Here is a 25,654-nt window from a genome sequence, read left to right on the forward strand (position 1 = left end):
TAATAGTACAGCAAGAAATAAAAGTAGTTCGTAAAGAATTTTGAGCATTACAGATTTTAGTGATGAGTAAAACTTAAATTGCATGTTGATACGATTTTAAAAAATTCGGAAAAAGAAGATATGATTCTGGTTCTTCCAGCTAATCTAAGCAGGGACGTAGTTGTTGTGTCTATTCAAATCAAGTTTCACATCCTAAAGGCTGTTTTCTTTTCACTACCTTTTCAGAGAAGAACAGCCCCAGCTCCTCTCTGTCTTGTCTCTTAATCTGATTATGCTCTTCTACTCATATGTATACCATCTGGTGCATGCACAAGCAAAACTCACTGGGCTTAGATGTAAAATCAGGTGACAAAACAAGCTTTTGTCAAAAAAGGACACATTGTGTAAAAATCCTTGAAAGGAAAGAAATCCAATAAAAAAAAAGTGCAATAAAAAATGTATTGTCATTATAACTGAAATGGTTCTGATTAAATTAACAACTATGAAAGCTTAAACAACAGCTTTTCAGAGACATTTCTACAAAACAAAAACAGTTTTGAAAAGACCTATTTTTCACAATTCCAAATAAGATGGAGGCAGTGGCAAATCCCTGTCATAATGGTCACTTCATACTTTTTAGTCCAAAAGCTTCTGAGCATATTTCATTAACATCTTCCAAGAGTTAGAAATCTGCTGTGAGATTTTGAGTTTTGGCTCTATTGTTTTTCTTTTTGTTTTTCTTTTTTTTTTTTACTTTATTTTTTTATCATAATTATCTTTTTTTCATTCTTAGATGTTGAATATCAACATTTTTTATTTCACTTTTGTTTTGTAGTTTGCTTTTGGCTTGTTGCCAAAGCCATTAAATATTCTGTAGCACTGCCCATACACTGTCCCAGCATATTATTTCAGCATTTCTTAAAGCACAAGTGGCAAGACAGAAACAAAACTGATCCTGCTACTCCTGTTCCCACAACTCCTTTTGTTGCATGGAAAACAAACTGCACCATGAACAAGGAGAGCACATTCCAGATAAACTACTTGTATCAGACAGCATTAATTTTGACACCCGGAAAATGAGTGTTGTTATGCAGTGGTTTTGTACTCCACTAAAAGGATACATAGGCTTGGAACAGTGCACAAATCTTTAACAGAGCAAACCCAAATCCCTGCCACATAATCACACTGCCTCTCAAAAGGCTGCCACATCTTAAACACTGTCTCTGTCTTGCTGTCACTTACCATATTTTATTCTGGAGCACAGTCATCAAATATCCATGCCACCCAGCTAAAGGTTCAATGTCAGCCTGACAATATATGTTCACAGTATTGTTACAGCTCTATATAATTGATTTTACATTTTTCTACAGCAGACAAAGGTTAGAAATTTGCATACAATGAAACTGCATAAAAGAACTCTGTTTGGCCTGCAAACTCCAGCTCTCCAAAATTCGGACATGAACTAAAGTTACCTATGACACCTTTGTTATATTCTTAAGGGTATATAGTTCTCAGCCCTGACTTTTCTATGATTCTTACTTCATGTAGTGCAACAAACAAAACATGCTTTATTAGTAAATAGAGAAATGTTCACAATTTCTTGTACTGTTCATCACTCAAAGGCACTCAGTTATGTGAGCTGTAAGACATTTTTCTCTGTCAGCAGACTTCTACTTAGTTTTCTACAGGCTTCACTTCTATCTAGAAAAAGTAAAGTCAGTCCTATGTAAACTGGTTATTATTTTTCATGCAATTTCAGTGCATTTCTTGAGTCATGTCAACTCTGTATAGTAAATGAGAGACATGAGTTTGCATAGTCCATACATACATCCATAAAATGGAGACACATAAGCAAACTTTGAGTGGCATCGGATCTTTAAAACATACTGTTGGTTGTGTGCTTACCCTGTTGACTGTGGAGATGCAACCACAAGTATGTTATAGCTAACAATGCACATGTTCCTACTTACACCAAAAGCTGTAAAGGACTGCAGAAAAATAAAATTCTGTTTTCTCTTAACGCATGGAAAACTAAAGCAAAGCTATTTCCCAAGTTAGTGAAAACCAAGGTCATTAAAAGCCAGATCCTCCTAGCCTTTCTCATGCAAATTACCTAATTTGTACTGGGTATTATTTGCATGAGAAAAGGGGCAACAGTACTTGTCCAAATAAAATATTTTATTACCATACTTCTGAAATAGAAAACAAATGAAAGGATGAAATAATAGTCAAACAATAAACAGAATGTTGGCATGTGCTTGAATGGTTGAACTTTGTTTTTCAGAAGTGCCACATCAACTTAACAAATAAACAAAACTAGAGCAGTTCAGATTTATTGAAATAAGTAAGTACTTTGATCATATAATACACTGAAGTTTATGTTGAAATATTATTCCATGCATATTGCTTTACCCAACTAGACCATTCTACAAAAGTTATTTACATATGAGCCCTGTCATTTTTTAAGGTCATTACCTTTCTTTTATGATGGGTTGTTGAAGCATCCATCTCTTCTTCTCCTATATTGTCTATCTGAGAAGTTGGACTACAGTTCATCCTCTCCTCTTCTTGCCTCTGAAGTCTGTCTGCTACAGCCTGGATTGCTTCTGTCCATTCTTCCCTATCATGAACAAGCCAACACCTCTATTAGAAACTCATAAAATATGTCACATACTTTATAAAGTTTTTCACATGCTACACTGTTTCAATGTTCAACTGCTCATGTTACATAGAAGAAGACCCATATTATATTCATTAACCACTTCAATTTCTTTCCAGATCCTGAATTTTGTTAAACTGGGTGAAGTTGACCAGAAAGGATCACTATATGGGTAACTTCAGGAATTAGCAGTTTCTGATGCTGTATTTTACTAGTGGAAACTTCACTTGTTTCAGGTAAAATACACCTGGCAGCATAGGATGCCATCTCTTATGCAGTAGCATCTCAAAATAATAACTTGCTATTTTAAGAGTATTTTTTGGTGTTCCCCATCCTTTCAAGACATTTTCATGGGAAAAAAAAAAATAAATTAAACCATATCATGTGATCAACTCTTTGTCTGTCTCCTCTTAAAACTCAACTTACAGGCTTTTTTGCAAATTTCCCTCAAAAAGGGCACTCAAAGATAACTAAATTCCTACAAGCATCCTAAAAACCTGCGGCTGCACTGTGGGGCAGGCCCAGGTGATGGTTTCTGTGGAGGGACAAGCAGGGCCAGCAGAGCAGCACAGACACACCAGGCAGCCCTTGAGTAGGTCATAGCCCCACACCAAGCACAGTACCTGCTGCCTTCTACTCAGCCAGCAAGGAATATGGGATATTGTCATGGTATTTATTACTGAATGCAGTGCGAGCTACCACACTGCACAGAAGAAAGACAGGGTGGAGACACAGTATCAAGGTAGAATAGAAAAAATCTCTAAGTTAAACAACAGAAAAAGTAAAATTGTTGGTTATTTACTGATGGAAGAAGTAATAGCCAGATCATAGTGCTGGTCTCAAAAGGACAGATGTCCACAGTGGGAAGATTCAGTGCATCTAATCGTAGACAGAGTTATCCCATATCTCCTACAGGTATTAAGAAAGTTTTTGGTTCTTAAGAGTTTGTGAATGTTTAGCAAAACAAGAAAAACTAATAAGCCAACATGAAATAAATTGTAATAAGCATGCTGCTTTCTGTGCCAAAAGAAAGGAGCACATTAGGAGGAGTAAGACAGCAAGGCTGGAGATATTTCAATCCAGGCTTTGGATGTTCAAAATGTAACACTTCAGAGACATATCATGACATAGTTTTGGCTTATTTGAACACACTCATCCCACCTACTCGCAGGCACTTACACTAGTTATGAGCTCAGATAATATTTTACAGAAGCTGACTTAAAAATCTTTAACTAACTGCTCACATGTGCTCAGAATGTCACAGTTAAAAATTCTGATTGCTGTACGGGCCCGGCAGAGACTCTGCTGAGGCTTCTGCACAAGGATTGTGAAAAGGAAAACAAGAATAAAACCCTCACCGTTCCTCTGGAGTGTCTACATGGAACGTCCTCTCTATGACAGTGGTCCACTGAAGACATCTGATAATGAATGTATTCGGCTTTGGTCGCTCTGTTTTCATTAGCTGACATTCTAGACAAATACACGACATTGCCTTTTTTATACATTGCCGGTTAATGGGTGAAGAGCAAATAAAATTACTTAGATGAAATTAATACAGCTTATGTATCCCCATTCAGGATCTATCCAGAACACAAGGAAATACAGAACAGCAATACAACAACAGGCTTGAACAAAAGGTAGCAGGTAATAATCATAAGGTGAAGAAAGTAGCCTGAGGAATTGATGAAACTTGTATCGTCCATATAAAGAGCGCCGCCTCCATTTGTTAACTTGGTCTGTGTTCTGAGGCTAAGAAGAGTATTAGATCCTGGATTGCTATAGCATGCCAAGGAAACAGCAGTAACAACTGGCATATTTTTCCATCTGTACCCAGCAGGAGGAACATGACATTTTCCCTTCAATGGTAACCATGTCACAATTACTGATAGTACTGTCACTTCAGGGTAAGATTCATTGTAAAATAGCCTAACTAAAAAAATTCAATGTTGAAATTAGTCTGATTATTAAATATAGAACAACCCCAAACATACCACCAGTGTGGCTGCCCCAGGAAATCATCTAATTCTCTTTGTGCCCTAGGGCAGAATTGGGTCTACCTATGCTATTTCTCATAAGTATTTCTCTACACTCTTTCTAAAATCCCCAACAAGTACCAATTTCAAAACCCCTGTAAGCAAACTATTCTATCCAACTATAAAGAAATCAGCAATTTTTATCACTGGAAGATTTTTCCTAGGATTTAATGCAACTGTTCCCGTAATTTCAGCAAACTGTTTCTTGTCCTTTTGACTATATTACTTCATCTTTCCAGCAGCCATCCCTTTTACATTACAATTTGAACATTGCTTTATCTCTCTTCAGTCTTCTTTAAGTCAGTTCAATCCATCTGTCCCTCACCAGTTGTGCTTTCAGATCCAAGATCTTCCTTGTTCCACAATTCTAGACATATTATAGACCGCCTATTACTCCTTCGTTGCAAGACCACAGAGTTGATAATTCAGGCAATGGTTTGGTGTTGCTGTGTATTAGTTCTACGATGTAGGATACTGCACAAAACATTACAGCTGCAAAACTCTGACAAACTAAAACTCCTTATTCATGCAAATATATTTAAACATTTTTGAGAAGCTAAGGTTACTCTGTCAAAAGTGTTACTTGTTTTCCTGCAGCTACCACAACGTAGACACAAACCATCACATCTCATGTCTGGAATATTATCACTTCTTCAAAGCTGATCCAGATCAAATGTGTGCGTGTGATCTAAAATGATTCATCAGATTCACAAATCAATCAATAATGACATGGTAAATGAATTCCTGTTCACCTACAATCTGCTGTAACTTCTTTTTGATATAGCTACCACCTACTAGTTGACCCACACCTTTTACTTATGTAGCTTACTATTCTTCATTCCAGTTAATGTTAACGCTTTACAGAAGTCATATGACATGTACCACTTAACAAGGCATGCTTTCCTTTCACAGAAATAAATTACTTTGGCTTGACATATTTTCTCTTCCCAAATTTAGGATCCTGAAACCTCAACTATCATCTACTGCAACTTTTTTTCTTCGACAAAACAAAGAAAAGTGGAAGTGGATATGTTTATTGCTAGTATTTTTTTATGCAGCTTAGCAGAACACCTCAGAAGCTTGACAGACACGGGTACGAGAAACAAAAGAGGAATGAATATTGTCCTGTGCATATGTGTATTCCTTGATGAACAAACTTAAATATTCACCTTACCTCTATAAATTATTATGTAAGTCAGACTTCTCACTGTCAGGAATGGAGATGACATGGCATTTAACAAACATTTCACTAAAAAAGGAAAACAGTAGTTTACCCTCATTGTTTACACACAGTCTGCTAGGTCTTGGATGGAATGAGAATGATCCTCAATATGTGGAAGGTCTACAGCAGGATGGACACAAGAATAGGGAGTTTAACACAAAAGCTGAAAGAGAAACAAGGCAGACAGAAGAACGATGAAGTAGAGCTGCTTAGGGTACCTAACCAGGGTTGTAGCCCGGTGCAATTACTCATGAGATCAAAGAAATCCCTGTCTTCGGGGGGTATGGTTGAAGTCCAGCTATGATCATGGTGACAGGAACATGTGTGGCTACCTTCCTAGCAGTAGAGACCAGAAGCATTGTCTGCTCTAAGATTATCTCATCTTACTCCTGACAAAACCATCCTCTCATCTTTAATCCTATCACACTTCAATCATGTAGGCTGAAATTTTCTTTACTGGGTGTCTGCCTAAAGCTGCACACTGCTGGAAAATGCTGCCTTTTGGAGAAGAGACTTAAAACTTGGCAAATCAAGACCTTTGATATCCTTTTAGTATTCCTGTGAAAATGTAAGGCATCTGGCCACACTACATGTGGGAGGGATAAGAGTGCAGTGGGAGGAGGGTAAAAAATTACAATAGCAATTACTAAAGCATAAAATCATTGGAAGTCTATGCATTGAGTATAATCCAGAGGCTACAGCTATCTCCTACCTCTCCACATGCTGAATCTAAAGCATTTCTTTTATATTCATAATGCCTTACCCTCTTCCTCAGACAATATGAAAAAGAAACTACCTCACAGGTAGTTTCAGGCAAAATTTTTCAGGCAAAATCCAATGTAGAAAGATGGCATACAGCAAGTTATTTACAAGTGAGCTGTTAGGAACAAAAAGACTAGGGAATAAAGGGAAGAAAGTGGTAATAGGACAGAAAAAGCACTGGAACCTATTTGAGAAAGAAAAGCATGGGGATAGGTAGAGTATAGCCAAACTAGAGTACCTAGTTTAGAGGAAGGAAGGTGAAAAAAGATGCCAGGGAGAAAAGTGAGCTGACTGTGTTAGGACTGAACAGTTTGAAGGAAAAATGGTGCAGAGACACACCTGCAGAAAAATCTGTACCAGTCAAAAAGCACATCCTCTCCAATGCCTGTGATGGAACGGATGATTTTGAATTCCACCATTTATTTTCTCTTTGCCAATATATACAAATATGCACACATTTAAATTGCATTACTTAAGTTTTCCAACTCATGTATGAAAAAAATTGAACTAATAGAATTACACCTGCTTATGTCCAAATGTTATGCATAATATGGTCTTCACCTATATATATATATGTGTGTATATATACATATATATATATATATATCTGTATGTATATAATATCCTATAAAATTATAATAAATATATATATTGGTATGTACTTTAAGTAAATCTGTATGTACATACAGATTTTTATATATATGCATATATATATATATATATATATATATATATTTGTTGCAGCTGAAGATGAATAGATCACACGGACACAGTTCAAGGTGTGATGAAAGGAAGAGAAAGTTTATTTTTCCTCCAAGGATTTATAGGCTTCTGACCACGGCCAGGGATTGGATGGTCAGGATAACACTTTCCCACTGCACTGGCCATGAGAGATGTCCATCACAAGACGTGTAACAGAAAGAATGTACACATATCTATGTTTACAGTTACTGTCCTGGGAAAGTCTTTAGAAAACCATGTCAGCAAGCTCAGAAGCTGAGTTTTCAGGGCAACATATATTGGTATGTACTTTAAGTAAATCTGTATGTATACACAGATTTGTATATATATATATATGTTTGTGTATATGTATATATATATGTGTGTATATATATATATACACATATATGTATATGTGTAATATACTACTTATATTACATTTTTTAGTCAGTCCTCAGTGATTATGCACATTATTAACATGAATAAAATATTTATTAACATTATAAATAATAATAAAAATTATTAACAAAAAACCATTTATTCTGACTTTTCATAACAGATGGTTAACTAAATCAAAGAAAGGTAATAAAAAAACCTTAAGAATTGAAAGTGGTATTGAAAGCAAAAAATCTCCAGAAAAATAACCCCCAAAAATACCATTTCATTATCACTGAGGAAATTATTGGAAAATAAAATTTAGCAAAACCTATTTCGCTTTGCTAATATTCTGTTACAAGTGGCTAAAGATTTTATTTCCTCGTGGAAGGTTAAAATTGAATGCATTCATATCTGTCCCTTACGAAGCAAAAAGGGTTTCAGAAAGAAGTGGAGGACCAGTGTATTCCCAGTAGAGGTGTACTACCCATTCTTCTCAAGTAGATAAAAATAACTGAAGTCTGCTGATATTTAGTAGACCCACAAGTTTCATGTGCTTCTGTATACAAATGTATGGGATAAACAGTATTACTGCCATGACTGCAACATGAATAAAAACTTCTCTGTGAATATATTTCACCTACTACTACGGGGAAAAAGAAATCTATTAAGATGAATAAGTGCTGTAATACACAGTTACTGCTAATTACCAAAATATTTTTCTACTAATTAGTGGAAAAACCATAGTAGTTTAAGACTGAGTGAATAGTTTGGAAAATACAAAAGCACAGAAGAAAGTAAAACTGGCTACTGAGAGCTGGCTCCGAATGCTCGAGTGATAGTTGGGTCATTACCAAGAGTAGAGAACATTCTACCATAATGTCTTCAAGTTTGCTACTATACATAAACATATGTAATTAAAGGACTGAATCTCAACTCAAAACAGTTGGAAGTCTAAATTATCATTCAAAAAGATGAGTAAGCCAGTAAACAGACAGACTCAACTTTGTGTTCTTGTATGCTAGCCATCTACAATTTGGAATTCCACATTTTATTCCTAAAGCTTTCTGCCTTTCTGAGATGAAACATCGGTCATGAGAACTTTTCCTTAAATATTAGAGGGGATGAAAAATCTTGGGGGAGAACACTTGTTCAAAGCAGCAAAATATAGAAACAGTAACACAGATTGACAACACTGTTCCAACAAGTGCATAGCACTCCTTCGGCCATTTTTGGATGTATATAGAAAATGGAAAAAAATTAAATTAAAACAGTAAAAAGAAATGCAATGAGTGTTTCTCAATTATTGATATTATACTTTTAAAAGACAATACAAAGTCAGGTACATACCAGAGGTTAACTTTTGTCCTCATATTGACAACCAACCTGACAATTCTAAAATGTTAGACTATCTTTTTCAAATAACTGCTACTGTCTAAATTAAGTAGTTATGGTAGTTAAACTCTCCTGAGCAACTCTAACTACAAACTGTATTTCAAAACGTTCTGTTTACTTTACACCATTCTGAACCACAGATGACAAAGTTTGCTTGAAGCTGTAATTACTCTGCAAAGCTGGGAAGCCAATTAGAGGGCCTGAAACCTGCCAGTTCCAAAAAAAAAAAAAAAAAAAAAAAAAGCACAGATCATCTGTTCAGATTTTATTAAAAAGTTTAAAGTTTGAATTCTATAACTTTAACTGTATAATCACCAGCATTCTTTTCCCAAATGCAGTCACTCAGCATAAAAAAAAACCAGAAAGAACACTAATACCATTTTATTATTTCATATATGAAAGGTTTCAACTTCAGCAGAATGTGTTGATATGGCTAGACAAGAATACTAAACATTCAAGCAGCCATAAAAAATTGTACTAAAAAATGAACAGAAGGCTGCATATCTGAGAAATTATTTCTAATACAGACAATACAGACTGAGTTTTAGCACAGAGGATAACTTCCCGTGAGTATCAAATGATATCAAAAAATAGTATCAAGCCACTGCTTGCATTATTTATAATGTTTCCATTTTTTAACATATAGGGAGAGTGTTGTCTTTACACAGATCTATATCTCTCTGTGTATCTATCTGCATAATAATTTAACTTTGATTTCTTATTTTTCCCTTGATTTTTCTTTTACAAGATAAACATTTTTGTCACAACCTTTGCCTATTTAATTGCTAATATGATTTTTCTTTCTCATATCAAAATTTAATGAACATACTTCTTACAAATGCCTTTCTCTGTTGTTGCTAGTCTGTATTCCAAATCCACAGTTCTCTGATGACCATTTTTGTTAGACAAATAGACAACTAGCAGAACTAATAGACCATTTTCATAACACAGAGACAGATACACATATTGGGGCTCACATACACAAGAAAATCCATGAATTTTACATATAGGAACAAATATAAGTGTGTGGGGTGTGTGATACACCCCTAGCGTAGTCCTCTTTTGATTCTCCCACTTGTTTACCAACTTCCCAAGGGCAATCTACTTCTCTGAGGCTTTCCAAAAGGCTTACTACTTACTACATCTTATCTATGTTGAGTATCACCTTATACTTAAGTTTGGTCACAATAGAGATTTATGTGACCAATTTAATATCTCTTCTTTCATCCAAACATATACAAGTTTATCCTAAAAATACTATTCCCAAAACTATTCATAGTAGATTGTTTTTGTTCATTGTTCCCTTGATCATACCACTCTTTTTTTGGCATTTCCCATTTCTTACCCAGCTCTATAACATCAAATATAGGTAGCTTTTCAACATTGTCTGTGTCCCCACTCTCATCCCTGTTATCATTTTTAATTCAGTATCAAAATGCCACTCATCCCTTTACTGTTACAATTTCATCATCAGTTCTCTAAAGCACATCTAATTTCCCTCTGTCATACAATTCTCTTTAAAATCCTCCTTAAAACTCTCCTTCACCATGCCTTACAAACAGGAGGGAGGGAAGGAGGGAGGGAGAAAGGAAGGGAGATGAGAGTAAAAATCTAACCTTGACAATGGATTAGTTGTTGATGTGCTGAGACCACTGCCTGTACTACAGACTAATACTGTCTCATTGTTTTCTCATACTCCCCCCATCTGTTTGCATCCATCTGCTGTCACTTGTTTTATATTTTGAATTTTAGTATTTTGGAGCAGGGACTGACTTTTTGTTCTGTATGGGTAAAAATCCCACTTCTGTGGGGCTTGGCTCATGAGAAGCACTTACATGTGCTTTGATAATATAACAACATGTATGACAAAAAAACCTTAATTATATTCCTTGAAGCTGTAAAAGATCAAACTTTGTGCAGTTCATCGTGCTGCAAAGTCTTCTATTTCCAATACTTCAAAAAGTACCAAAGTAGCATCTACGTCTTCCTGTCACAACTAGTTTATTATTTGCCCCTTCATGCAAAAAGGGAGAATGGAAATAGGAGATTTCTGCATGGGTTTTGTCTGGGCTTTACTTTGTTTTAGTGGAAAACAGTAAAATGATATGTCCTTCTCTGTCTTTCATGCAAACACCCCAGTTTTATTTAAGCAGTTGGGAATAACACACTGGCATAAAAACTTTCAGGCCTGGCTATAAACTTCTAAGTCAAAGGACAGGATACCAACTATACCACCTAGAAACCATTCATAAAGCAATTTTAAAGCCTCCCAAATATTTCTCCATCCAACACAGATGGAAATATTTCCTATACACAACAGACTTGAGTTTGAATTTCCATAGATGTATTTGCAAATGCAGTATATGACACATACATTGAATTTTTCTCTCCACAAGTATTTTAAATATTGAATGAAGATTACTTATTCAATTCCACTACTATTACTTTGAAATCAAATTCACACTGTAATTATAAGTACAGTTATATCTTATCTCTGAGTTCATGTAATCCAGTATTGTAACAAATTTTTTTAAATGGACTTAAACCTCATTGAAAAATTATTTCTGGAGTTACACACTTTGGTCTAATGCCAAAGTATTTCACTACATAAATTAATCTCACTTAAAACAGCCATACATATTTTCCTACCCATTACTTCAAAGAATGTCTTCAGAATTCTTTAAGCCCTAACATTATTCCCAAAACCTTTCAATTTTCCTGTTTTGAAGTTTTTAAAGCCTAAAAATAATAAAATCTTGTCTCTGGCCCACTGAAAAGTTAAGACCAGGAAAAAGCACATATTCTCCATTTAGAATAGCCAAGGTTCTTGATAATCACTTCAGCAGAGAAAATAAAAATAAAATGAAGTTTATATAAGGTTACCTTTTCATAATATTAATAAATTGTTTTTTTCTTTTTAAAGATAAGAAAAAGGGTAGCTGTACCAGAGTGCTTAGAAAGTATTATCTTTCAAGATAATACTTTAAGGAAAATAATGAAAAAGGTTCCAGGTGACATAATTCTTGGCCAAAGATCAAAGGATACTGTGAAGGGAAACAGCTCTTCCCAATTATTCCCCATGTAAAGATCCAAATGAAGGCAAAGGGCCAATTCTTAGAGATACTTCATTCCAAATGTGCCGTGTGATTACCTACACATTCACTGCGCATGTGAGAAGTTGGGTTTTTTTCAAATCAGTGAAGTCACAAATCTTCCTTAAGTAGAACTGAAGTAGAATTCTTCCCCACTCTGCTTTCCCAAATAATGATGACAATCAAAGACCACAATGGTTTACATAAAGCAGTATTTATTCCACTTATACAACAGTGGGCCAGTTGAAAACCACATTATGTAGCCATGTTGGATTTTTTTGAGAGGATGAGAGGGTATTGAGGAAATACATCCTGTTACCCAGAGTATTAGTTTTGTTCCCAAAGAAGCATAATGGAGTTTTAAAGACAAGACATTTTTATAAGGCCTCTGCCTGTACAGAGAAGTCATACCAACTGAATCCAAAATTATTTTTAAACTGGTTCTGACTGCATAAATGCCTAAGCAAAAGCAATTTAAATTAACATATTTTATTTTGCAGTTGAAGTGGGCTAGGAATGCACACCCACTCAGTTACCATGACTCAGTCAATCAAGGGTATCTATACAAGCTACAGCAGTTTGATTACTTGCAACGGCTCCTCTCTACCTGAAAAGAGCTGAACTGATTTCGAACCAGACAATTCCAGTAAGCTCACACCTCTGAATTTACCCCTGAAACCAGTAACACCCAGTTTTAAGTTTTCACAATGAACTTCCCACCCATGTAATTACACCTCCTCCATTTATCTTCAAGTGCACCATAAGATAGCATGGCAGAGCTTTTTGTGAGTCTCAGTGTCAGGGCATGAGCATTAAGGGACTAACAGCCTACTTCAAATACACAGCTCTCGCAATGCCCATTTAAAAGAAGGTGGTTCTGTTAGGTATAAAATAAGCTGTCTCTGCAGGAGAGGAACCCGTGATTCCTGCACACTATTCAGTGCCACCAAAACTGGCTGATTTGTTCGTCCTGCAACCTTGCAGCAGCTCCAAGATGCAGTGCAGGGTGCCCATGTCTGCCTTCCCTGTGCACTCAAAGTTTAAGAGTAGTGGCCACAGGGGGGTAAAGTCCATTCAGGACACCTAAGACCAGCTTGTGTCCTTCCCAAGGGCTCAACTCCACTCAGCCCCACTCTGTCATACCCTTCACTCAACTGTGTTTCATCTTCAGTGCTCCAAGGAAGAGAGATCCCTCATCTCCATTTCAGGCCCACATGGTTCCCCTACATTTTAGGTGGCTGGCAATGGACTGAAGCACATGTGTGCTGCCTCAGTGTCTCACGCCCTGTAAAGAGTCTACCTGTTTACACACACACACTTCCAAATGCCTTCCCCCCACATTTCCTCCCAGAACACCCCAAGGAAAAGGGATGGCCTCTGAACACTCCATTGTATGACAAAACATTCCTCAATGAGAAAGGCTCTGTTAGCAAAGACATATTTATCACTGGAAGCACTTTTAGCAGTATGTAAAATCAGTCTCTCCAGCCTTCTCATCATTCCCAATGGAGTTCACAGATGACAAAGGATCAAGGGAATAGAAATTAGGTGTGGAACTTTAAATTTATCTTGGAAGGAATCCGGGAGTCACACTAGGGGAAATAATACTACGCCTGGAAAAGAGCTTTACTTTTGCAAAGTAAAGCTGATGTCACAGGAGTGGAAGTCAGGGGACACTGGTGGGAAAATATCTGTGTGATGGAAGTAACTAGCTTGACAGAGCTGCATATGAAAGTTTTAAACTACACAACAAATATCATACAAAGTACAACTGTGAAAACTTTCCCATGTTTAACTCCAACAGTACTACGCAAATAATACCACAGTCTCGGCCTTTTCTGCTTAAATAACAAATTGCAAGCAAGAGCCAAAGACGTCTATCATTTGTTGAGCAAAAAGTAGACTGAGACCACACTCTTACTTTACAGATAGCTACAAAGATTACATGAAGATAGGACTGTAAAGACATATCTTTAAGTCCCTGCCAACCTAATCAAGATGGTATTAACAGTGATCTCACACTCCATCTGCCTGGCTAGTAATTTATGAAAAATGTACTTCACTATTACAGGAAAAATATGTTGCACTGCTTGTGGCCACAAACCTACTGCAGCAGCTCAGGAACTCTTGGATCAGAGGCCATGAGACCAGTTCTTGACATTTACCAGGTACTTCCCATGAGATGTGATTCATTCATACAGCAATTTTGTTTGTTTATTCGCCCTACCGATGATCTCATCTTCAGACAGATAAAATAGCTGATAAAAAACTTACAGTCCCTTGCAATTTAAAGTGTAATACCATCCTGGTTTGCTTTTCATCCTGTGAATTCTACACAGGCACTCCACTTAATTTCATGAGATTCTTTGGATGAGTGATATATCTCCCTATTCTTGCACTGATCAGCCAACGCTTCTGATAAAATTACGTCTTTTCCTGTCAGAAAAACAGAAAAAGTCATCTTGCTTATCAAAACTGGATTTCTTTAATTAATAATTCAATTATATATATATATTATATTGTATTATATAATATTATGTTATGTTATATTATTCAATTAATAATTCAATTTTTCAATTAATATTGCATGCTTGTTGCTTTAGCTTACACAGCTTAATAATCAGACCTATGAGACTTACTACCTGAAGAAAGGATTTTTTTATTTTTCTTTTTTTTAGCTGGGGGGGTGGGGTGTGATGGTGTCATTTTTGAAAACAATGTGAAATCTTTTGATTTCTATGAAGACAAAGTTCAGGGACAGCATTCTAATATCAGAATTACATAACAGAAACTTTGGGTACCAAAAATCCCCAACCAAAACCAGTACCAACACATTGGTCATTATGCTATAATAATTGCTACAATATGGTCATTATGCTATAATAATTATGTATTTCCTTGCTTAGCAGAACTACCATTTGGATCAGCCTTCTAGTTGCTGCAGCAAAGGAAGACAGAATATTCAATGAAGAACATGGTAAAGCAGGACAAAAAAGCCCACTGTATTTTTAGAAATTGTCTTCTGCAAACCGGGGTAAAGGAATCTAGAAAAATACTACCTGCTAAGAAAGAGCAATTAGAATATGCAGAACAATAACTAAGGAATGAATAATGGCCTATGATTTAGTCAATTCCTACTCATTTGAACAACTTAAAGACCACTGTTTTTATGCTGAATACCAACAAGGCAAAACAAGCCTCTAATACTATGAGAAGGTTTGCACAATCAATATAATTTTCTGTTGCAATAAGACTATGTAAAGTTTTCCTCTTCTAGCTGTGAGGTGAGACATGGGCTTGGAGCATGAGATTATTTTCTTCCCAAAAAAATAGACAAATTACTTTGTATACACAATGGCTGAGTCAGTCTCAAGTACAATTTTATCAAGAAAATAGGAAAATTCAGTCTCAGTAGCATTTGTTCCATGTTCAGCAATGAAGATGAAGAGAACCCTTTCCTTAAGTACTAATACTCTTGTAGTGACTCCTATACTTCTCCATAAAACTAACCACCACTTTTTGTCTTGCAGTACACTTAATACAATTTTGAAAGAAAATGGGTAAATTCTCTAGTGTTCCTCTGAAAGTTTCTAGCTGTGATATTTGCAATTCAAAGAGATTTTTTTGCCCCGTTAATTTTCTCCTCAAATACTTTCATTTCTGTTCAGAAACATTCACCAATCTCACTCTGACAGATCAAAAACCCTACAAATCTGTCTTTTAGAAACATTCTTGGAAAACATGCAATCTTCACTTTATCCAACAGATACACACTTTGTAGCTTTGTTAATATATTCAAATTGTCTGATTGCTCGAAATTACCCATTAACCAGGCTGGAGAGCTGATTACCTGATTATCCAAGAGAAAAATAGCTTAGCATGATTTTGTGTCATTTGAAAGTCTAGATAATTTTCAAATTAATTTGAGTTTTCAAGTGAATTCAGAGATACTAATGAAAAACAAAGAGGTCAGAGATCTAAATAAAGGTAAACTTTCCAGGAATTTTCTTCTTACAGCAATTATTTGTCAAATATCATTGTTATTTAGAGACACTTCAGACACACACACGTAAAATGAGAACTTAAGACTTCCAAAAAACATTCAAAAACCAATGCATGGATCTTCCATGCTACTGTAAATACATCTTGTAGATCTGGATGTAAGATTACTGGTGTATTAGTATGGCATATGGCATTAAACTCTCAATGTTATCTATAAAATTTGAATTATACACGAAGCAATATGTAGCAGATAATCTGTCAATATGCTGAGAGAATAATAAATACTGGAAATACATACTTGCCACTGAAAAGTTGTTGAGTGGATATGGCAGATCCACATCCTGGGGCTTCTCCTTATAGCCTATGAAAGAGCCATCTGTCTTTAGCAGGAAGTACCTTGGCCGCCAGTTTTTTATATATTCTCCTAAAGGAGAAGGAAAAAAAAGTTCATTAACACTGTAGAAAAAAACCCAAATTTGAATATTAAAGAACATATCCTATTGTCGGTATCAAACATTAATTATACCTAAATCTTTTCAGATGTTTTCAATTTACAGAGAAAACATTAACTCTGTCCAAAAGAAGGGAAAATTCAATTGCAATGGTAAGCCTGGACTGTACAACAATGCCTCTGGAATAAGAAGCTACAAGCATGGTATAATAATATTGTATAATTCTGAATTTTATCAGAATATACATTTCAAATACCCTGCATGTTTACACCATAAATAATTTACAATTTTTTTCAGGGGAAAAAACCCAAACTCTACAGCTTGCCTTTTAATAATCAAATGAAATCTAAATTGTCACAAGGTAGAACACTTACCCTGCTGAGTCAAACCAAAAGTCATTATAATTTTCTCAAAACATACACTAAGCAAACACAGGGAAATTGGGGGTAATGGGAAAACCTACACTAAATATACTTTAAAAATATAGCTGAAAGCAAAAGGAATAAACAAGAAAAAGTAGAAACCAATTACCTTCTAAGAGGTAAGTCCACCAATAAACCTACCATTCCACCTTTCCCCTACCCCAGCATGAGCAAAAGATTCTGCATTCTGAACCTATGAGGAATTTAGGATCAGAAACATACAGAAGACACAACTCCTTAATTAATGCCACTTACTTGCTATTAGGGGTTAAAAATTTCATTAATACTATTATACTTTACAATGCCACATAAGAATTCAGTAAGAATTTAATTTTGGAGTGCAATTACTTAGTTCAGTGCAGGCTAGTTTAGATTTTCCCAACTTCCCTCATCTTTGATTTCTATAAATTCTGGAGAGTAAATAATGACTATTACTAAAACTTAATTTAAAGTCACTGTTTCATCATTATACAAGTGAACATTTTCAGAAAAAAAGTGTATTAACAATGCAGAATTTCCAACAAGGAACCTAGGACTTGTCACCATTTGTGAGATGCTTAAAACAAACTATCCTAGGGGCTGCAGTGCTCCTGGACTAAGCCCCAGCCTGGCAGTGCCCTTTACCACATCAGCACCTTGTTAGCTGTAGCTACACAGCTTTTAGGCCATTCAAAAGTCAGGAAGAAGTTTACATCCATCTAAAGTGGAGGTTACTTCATTAAAGGGTAATCTAAAAATTCATTAATCTCACCCTCACCTTTCCATCACAGCAATCAACTAATTGTATCTGAAGTCTGACATGGGAATTGTTGATATGGCCTTGATGAACTTGAGCACAGCTTGTAAGGATTTTGACAATACCCATGGCTTAACAAATCCAACTGCAGCCACTAACATGTCCAATTTTCATGTATTTAAGAAAAGAAGGTGAGTAGGGAATACAAGACAGAGAAAAGAAGAGAACAGTTAACACTGGGCTATTCAGGCTGGCTTATGTAGCAAAACTCTTTCTATTTAGTCCTGCTTCTAGATAGCAGGGTACTTGCTTGACTGCTATACAGACATTTTCACACAGGTAGAAAGAACTGAAAAAGTCCAAGTGTAATTTAATTTGACCTCTAAATGAATACAGCAGATATGGCACTAGTTACATTTGTATTGATGCACAGGTTTCTCTCAGGCCTCTGGTTCTAGTTTGGCTGGGAACATTCCTACTGATACTGCCAGTCTGAGCTCATTTCACAGTAGGAAATACCAGTTAACATAACAAGCATGCAATAAAAACCAAAACAAAACTAACAGGTACAAGATACTTTGTAAGCTGAAGAAGAAACACAAGTACAGCATGGGAAAACAAACATGCAACTTTAATACCAACAAGAATGAAAAACTATATCAGCATTACATGAAAAGCAATAAATTAAGTTTGCTGAATACTTGAACATGAAATAACCATAGGCCTAAGTAAAGGTATGAGTCATATTTTTAAAATATTTAAAATATTCCCTGCAACAAATTTTCTGAAATCTGCATGGGCTCAATAGTTGACGCAAAACCAAAACCTCATGTATCAGATCATCCAATCTAAGTTTTAAAAATATTAACATCTTAGTTGCTTTCTTAAAGAGTTAAAAAGAGAATCTTCAGTATTTTTCTAATAAATTATATCTCATTTCATTGTAAGAGTAAGGGAGAGAAAGTGCCTGCTACTGGGTCTGCAATCTATCCAGATCTTAGTCTTACCTAGGAGACAGGCAACCCAAACCTGCTGAAGAGTTCAAGGACAGCATGGAGACAATATCAACATGTCTAAAGCTGGCCAGCTATCCAAGGGCTTAGGTTTCAAAGAGAGTTCTGCTAGGAATAAACTGAAGAGGGAGATAAGCAGACTGCTCTAAGGATCAGGGCTGACAGGGTAAGTACACTTAATAGCCACTGAGGAAAGAATGGTAGCCTTTCCTTACATACACTCTCCAAAATGAAACGTGTTGGAAAAGGAGTGTTGTGTAAGGCCACTGTTCTAACAGGTAGCCTTACAGACCCAGCACACACTTCTCTGATTGCCTGCTCCCTCTTCACCACTTAGGACAACACTTCAGGTTGAGTACCCAGTAGCAGTCAAACACAGATTCTCTTAATCAGAAAACTGGACATTTTTTTAATCACCTACTGAGTTAGGTGGCTGATGTTATGCCTGGAGAAGAACCATTAGAAGAGCAGAATAGCACTTTCAAGCTCCTCTGAAGATAGTTAGCAACCCTGGATAAAAGCTAATCATAGAACAGAGAAGTACCAGTTTGCCTATGAGCATAGCTGTACCTCTGACTTCGCTCTATAAACTATAGCCAGAGAAAGAAAAAGCAATTTAAAAGCAACTGTGAAACACTATGGCTTCATAAGGATCCATCTATTTCTTTCACAGATGTATTTCTTTAAAGAACGTTTCTCCCAAGTGGTTTCCCATCATGAATGATGGTCAGACTATTTATTCAAAACATCTATATGAACACGTACACACACAAACCTTGGTTTTGTCTTGAAAATACCAATATTCCAACTCTTCTCTATGGCTTATATGTGAATATTTATCATCTCCCCTATATTTATTTTGTAATTTAATTAACAAATGGGCGAACACTTTTGAAGGCTAAACGGTAGTATCAATGAACAGTTCACTTAGCTGCTCAAGTGGGTTAAGTGCTCTCAAAATGTACTCTAGGTGCTCTCCTATAACTGCATTCCTTTTACATAATCTGCCTAAATATAGAAAAACATTTTAGTCCATACTTCTTAATACACGTGCTTACTGATTTGCCTTGAAATAAATTCTCCAGACAAAAAATGCTAAAACAAAGCAGTGTATTTGAAAAGAAAAAACACTTCCACATGTCTTCTAACTTAGCAGCCCTGCATTTAAAAGAAAAAAAAAAAGTGTATTACCAATATTAAGTCACTTTAAAGATATTTGGAATGTATATTTATTAATTACCTCAATGCAAGCACACTATAGGAAATTCTCATGTGAAATTTCCTAAATCAAGTGAAAAGTAATTCTATGAGAGAGGAGAAGTCCAGGAAAACCACAAGATATCCTGACAATTTAATAAAATGGCGCTACAGTATTTTAAAAAGCAGTGGATTTGCCATAGAGCAATAATCAGTTTGTACCCTGCTTCCTGCTGTGTTAATGTAAGCTAAATTATTATTTTGCCTAAGTTTACACCCTTCCAAGTTGAAAACCACATTATTTTAGGATCTGTTTATTAGACAATAAGAAGAGGTCTCTAATTGCAACTACTGCAGCAAAGAAAGCCAAATAATTCCTCCATCATTTCGATTCTAGGCAAAGTTTTTTAAGCTACTTGAGGAAAGTGGCACTAGAATATGCATCTCGCTGATACATACAGACAATACATACATACACACAAAATACAAATTTTATGTTGTTTGGGTCTGCTTTTTTATTAACTACTGAGAAAATACACCCAAAAGACTTAAGTAAGACAGTAATATATTATTGAAGCACATGAAAATTCAACCTGATCTTCACGCAAAAAGCACCCTCGTAACATGCAACTCTTTAATTAAAGTTGTATTTAATAATACACTGGCTAACAACAGTAACAAAGAGTGCTTAATGGAGGTTTGTTTAGAACATGACCCTCGTGGCTGCCTCTTTATTTGCTTCTGTACTGCAGCCTTAATGATTTTTCTTTTTTTGCCTTTGACAGCCAGTAACAAGAAACCTGCCTTCAGGACAACATTTCACAAAATATGCTTATTCCAGTGATGCAACGTTGGTAGTTTTCATACTGTTGAGAAGCTTCAGAAAGGAGAGCATTCTAAGAAATCATATGAGTAGTAAAAAAAATCTGTTTTAAAAAATTTATCACCCAAAAGTTTGCAATTTCTTTTACTTTACGTCACAATTCAAACTCTCTCTTCAAACATGTATTTCACCTCAGATTCAGCAGTTGCTTTGTTAGTCTCACCATTTGTAATCTTTAAGCAAATGTAAATTTATCAATTATTGAAAAATTAATCAGTAACTTAAAATTAATAGTATTATTCTAAAATGTATTTTTAAAAAAAACACTTTTGCAAAACATCTACAGTTTCCAATATGTAAATGGTTTCAGAGGTGTGAAGGAAATGTCTTTAATATACAGTGCTGATAAGCAACAGAAACCTGAGTTCAAAAACTTGCTTCCTTAAAAGAAGCAACAGCTGCCACACAGACATAAGTGAGATTTAAGGGGGGAAAAGAAATGAGAGGAAAAAAACCCCTCCAAAAAGAGAATACACCAAAATGCTGCCTTTTGTCTGTTTCATCAATTTACTCAAATGGATTTAAAAGAAATAGTACACAAACATTGTCTCCCTTTATTTTTTTCCCCTTTTTTTTGTATGGCACTTTTTTTGTTAGATCAAACTCTCTACAACACCATTTACTAAATAGAGGGGGAAAGACCCTGAATTTATCTAAGAGCAGTAAGCAACATCATATAAAAGTAAATCACACAATTATATGCTATTTTTTAAAAAAAGAAACAACTGTAATTAATGTCAGGTCAACGAAAATTATCAGAAATAATGCCAGTGGTTTTGAGATTGAATTTCCTTACCTTGGCCCTCTGAGGGCAGTGTTACCTAACACACGATTGGAAGCATCAGCAGACTATTTGATTAAGTCAGTAGACGCTAAGTAAATGCGAAGCACTTCTGTTAGAATATTTACTTACTTTTAATTTAATTACAAGAAATTTGCAGCTCAGTTCAAAGCTACTGTAAATACAAATGCTTAAGATAACTAAAAAATATACCTATCCTCATAATTTATGTCCTTCAACCTAATGTAACTATGTAATAATATATTATGTAAAGTATTTTACACAATCTTATTGCATAATAAAAATTTAAATTAAACTGATTTTTCCTAATGTGCCTTAGCATTTTAAAAGGTATTTTTTATTAGATGCCCTCCCATAAGTATTTGCTGGCAGTTCAAAGAAAAGCAGAATTTGGAACTACCACTTTCTGATTCTCTCTTACACTGTGCGACGATGATTATTTATTTATACTAACTGTTTTCCCACGGTTGCCAGCAATGCTGAATGACATTTTGAGCACATCTGTACTTGCATTAGACAAATGAATTTTTCCAGTCCCAGCTGAGAAATAGGAAACATTTCAGGATACATGTGGGCATTGGCTTATACCACAGCTAGGTTTCCTTTAAGTTTCTTGCAAATTGGGAAGTTTAGGTTAGAAAGTTCAAGTACCTTTCACTGTCCACACCACCTCAATAATCCAGCTTAGATAGAAGACTGCACAATTTATGCCCAGCTATTTACAGGTATGGTGCCAGAAACCAGTGAAAACCCCACAGATGTTAATATTCTGCAGAAGGCAGCGAGCAGCCTCGTGTATGAGCTCCAGAAGTGCCTCAGCTGAGCAAGGGGGGAGGAAAGCAGGGACAACCCTCTGTCCTCCATGCCAGCCCAGATGCACTGAAGAGCTGGCAAACAGTAGATTCTTTGTTCCTGAAGCAGTACTAAGTAGTGACCAAAGAGAAGGGCTTCTACTAGTAAAGCAGATTCCTTCCAAGCAGAGGCACAGTCGCAGGCAGGGAGAAGTCACAGAGCAGCTCTCCGTGGTTTCAGGTGCACGTCTGCAGCTAAAGTGATGGGGAGGACCAATCTCCCCAATGGAAAGATTCTCCCTGCTCTTACTGTGGGGTTTTCTTCTCCCCCAGGTTGTGAATGCAATGTATAAACATATTCCAGGGTTCTAGGGTTCAAATCACCAGCCACCATGGTTTTTTCATTACAACTGGTGGAGTGAGTTATTGTCCTATCTTGTAAAAATGCAGCAGCACATCAGCCCCTGCTATTTATTCAATGATTTCCTGTTGCATTAATAATCTTTTCTATAAAACATGCAAAAAAATCTAGAGGAAAGTATTCAGTAACAGAGAGACAGACATACCATTATTCACACATAAATGCAGTTTTGAAATTGGGAGTCTACAATATCCACTCAAAATTACTGGTGTGTTTTGGCAACACATGGAAAATAAACGTTCATTTTTATATGCATGCAATATTGTCCTTTTAAAAAATCATACCAGAAATACTGAGTGAGCTGACATCCTGACAAATTGAGAATTGACCTTTACCATGCCCATTGTGAGCCAGCAGGAAGAAAAACTTGCCAGTTTCAACATCACTCTCACTTCCCCTTCATTCTTGAAGGATAAGAATTAGAACAATAAATAAATTAAATAGCAGTTGCTATTAGCACATGCTGTCTAGAACAACAGAGTCTTGTACTGCATCAGCATCTCTGAGCAACGAAGGTGATCAATATTTTCTAAATGTGCTTGCTATTCAGGAATGGAAAACCAAGGTCTGTATTCTGGAAACATTTAGGAACGCTACTCACATTTTCTAAATATTTCTCTTCAACAAGGCAATATAGGATAAAAGCCCAAAAATGCTGCACTATTTACATGGTTTTCAGAACAGTGTTTTATTTCTTAGTAGTGGTAAGCCGTATTTGTGTAAACGCAAGCATTTTAAATATTGTTTCACATATTTTTTATAGCTAAAGCCTTAATGTTCTCAGTACTTTTAAATATTTATATATATTTTTTCTCTAGCACTATCAGCATCAAGTGGTACTTTGTCTAACAGAAAAAATACTCCTTTCTTCTGCTTTTATCAAGTGCTAGTAGACCAAAGGATCTTCTTCAGGTTTTTGAAATATTTTAAGAGTAGGACAAGTATACAAATATTAATCTATAAATTACAGTGAATAAGACAGTCATTTACAGCAGCAACATTTTAAATTCATGTACTTAGTTAAAATGTATAGTCAGATGATTAAAATACAAACGCTTTTTTGCATGTGGCCAAGTTGAGTTAAACACCTTAATCATATCTACTTACAGCATTTTGTAAAACAGCTAACACTGGTTTACACAAGAGATTTCATACTTTCCATTGTTTGCAAAATATGGTAAGTTTGATAATACCATTATCCTTCAACTCAGTTTCTTTAAAGACATGTGCATTGTCAAAAATTATGCAATTTTCCCCCCCTTAAAACTGGCACACCTGCTAGCATGTTTTCATAAAGCAAACCGTCTGTCTTTTGAAACTGGCACATTGCAATAATTTTAAAATAGCTCCTCTGAACTTTGTCACTAGGTGTGCTCCTAGCCTCCAACCTTGCTAGGTGCCAAAAGGCCAGCACCAACACCATTCACCTATGTTTCTTCCTCAAGGCACATCACTGAAGTCAACCTTTCTGCTTTGTCGCTTAGCCTGCATCATTGGCAAAGAATCAGTGTGAGATAAGCCCAAGCATTCCTCAAAGTGCTTGAGCTGGAGCACCCCATTACTGCTGCACATATCAGGAGACCTCTCTGGTTGCATGAAGTGCTTCATGATATGCAGCCTTGCAGCACTACCCAGAATAACTGAACTTCCCACCAGCAGTGATGGAACACATGAAACATCAGAATTCTGGGAAGAAGAACCAGCAACCCAACTAACAGGCAAAAAGCTAATCTCCATTTGCAGTGCTGCTGACCTCTGTCCAGGCTCAGATGCAGAAATTGGTACTTGGGCAGGAGGCAGCCACACCTGAATTTTCAGTTAAAACTGACAAAATCCAAAACTGACATTTCCCACTCTGCCACAGTGATGACAGACGGGTGCGTCCAATGCTCCCATCAGTAGTTATTGTTATCAAGGACCTACAGATGCTTGTTAGATTTAAGATGAAAGACACAATAAAAAGGAGTTCCTTGACTTTTGGTAAGGGCTTGGTGGGAAGCACTGGTAAGGTTCATTCCAATAATATTTAAGTTATGCTGTAAATGACAAAAAAAATCCTGATACATACTGAAAACATGAAGACATGTTTGCAATCCACATCCACAATGCACCTCAACCACTGTTTCATTTTCCATTTTTCAGTTCAGTATAGATATCTGAATGTTGAATGTCATGTACTATTAGAGAAGAAAATGCATTATTTTAAAGTTTATATTTTCATCTTCAAAGTAAGAGATCACCTGTATAACAATGCTTTCCTTTAGCCTTTCTGGGCTAACTTAATTTCCCTCTGTGCTTGCATTCGTTCTCATATTTCTTTCACAGTTTCCTGGAAACTCACCATAATCACTGAACAAGAAATAAGAAAGGATTTTAGGGAAAGAAAGAAAGAAAAGTATATTCCTGTGGAGCAATCCAAATTTCTTTTATGTGCAACCGTCAAACAGGAAAATGTAAGTTATGCCTGACCAGCTCCTCGCCTTCAGAGAAAGAACTGAAAACAAGAACAAGCCGAAAGAGAAAATTAGTTGCTAATCTCATTCTAACCCCTAGCATACTCAATAATACAAGACAATCACCAATTGGCACTTTCTGCATAAGAAAAGCTCAGGATGCAGAAGTAGGGGTATGCAATGTACCAGCCTTGCAGCAGACAGACAAAGCTATGTAAGAAGTTGTAAAGCACCTGTCCCCCAAA

The 25,654-nt window shown here is 35.9% G+C and overlaps 1 protein-coding gene across 3 annotated transcripts in view; it reads right to left on the bottom strand.

Annotated features, from left to right (window-relative positions):
* The window catches only part of AKT3 (AKT serine/threonine kinase 3), a 150,094-nt gene that overhangs the window by 53,895 nt on the left and 70,545 nt on the right, over window positions 1-25,654 (bottom strand). For all 3 annotated transcript variants that reach the window (XM_014259363.2, XM_005530590.3, XM_088053503.1), the window contains exons 3-5: window positions 16,538-16,663; window positions 3,997-4,108; window positions 2,455-2,599 (exon numbers count right to left, since the gene is read on the bottom strand). In XM_014259363.2, coding sequence (XP_014114838.1) covers window positions 2,455-2,599; window positions 3,997-4,108; window positions 16,538-16,663 — 383 coding nt within the window. The remainder of the gene's footprint in view (window positions 1-2,454; window positions 2,600-3,996; window positions 4,109-16,537; window positions 16,664-25,654) is intronic.

The sequence above is a fragment of the Pseudopodoces humilis genome, chromosome 3 (genome assembly GCF_049639895.1).
Source record: "Pseudopodoces humilis isolate 2021_Gansu_Grassland_sample_001 chromosome 3, ASM4963989v1, whole genome shotgun sequence".
Classification (NCBI taxonomy): domain Eukaryota; kingdom Metazoa; phylum Chordata; class Aves; order Passeriformes; family Paridae; genus Pseudopodoces; species Pseudopodoces humilis.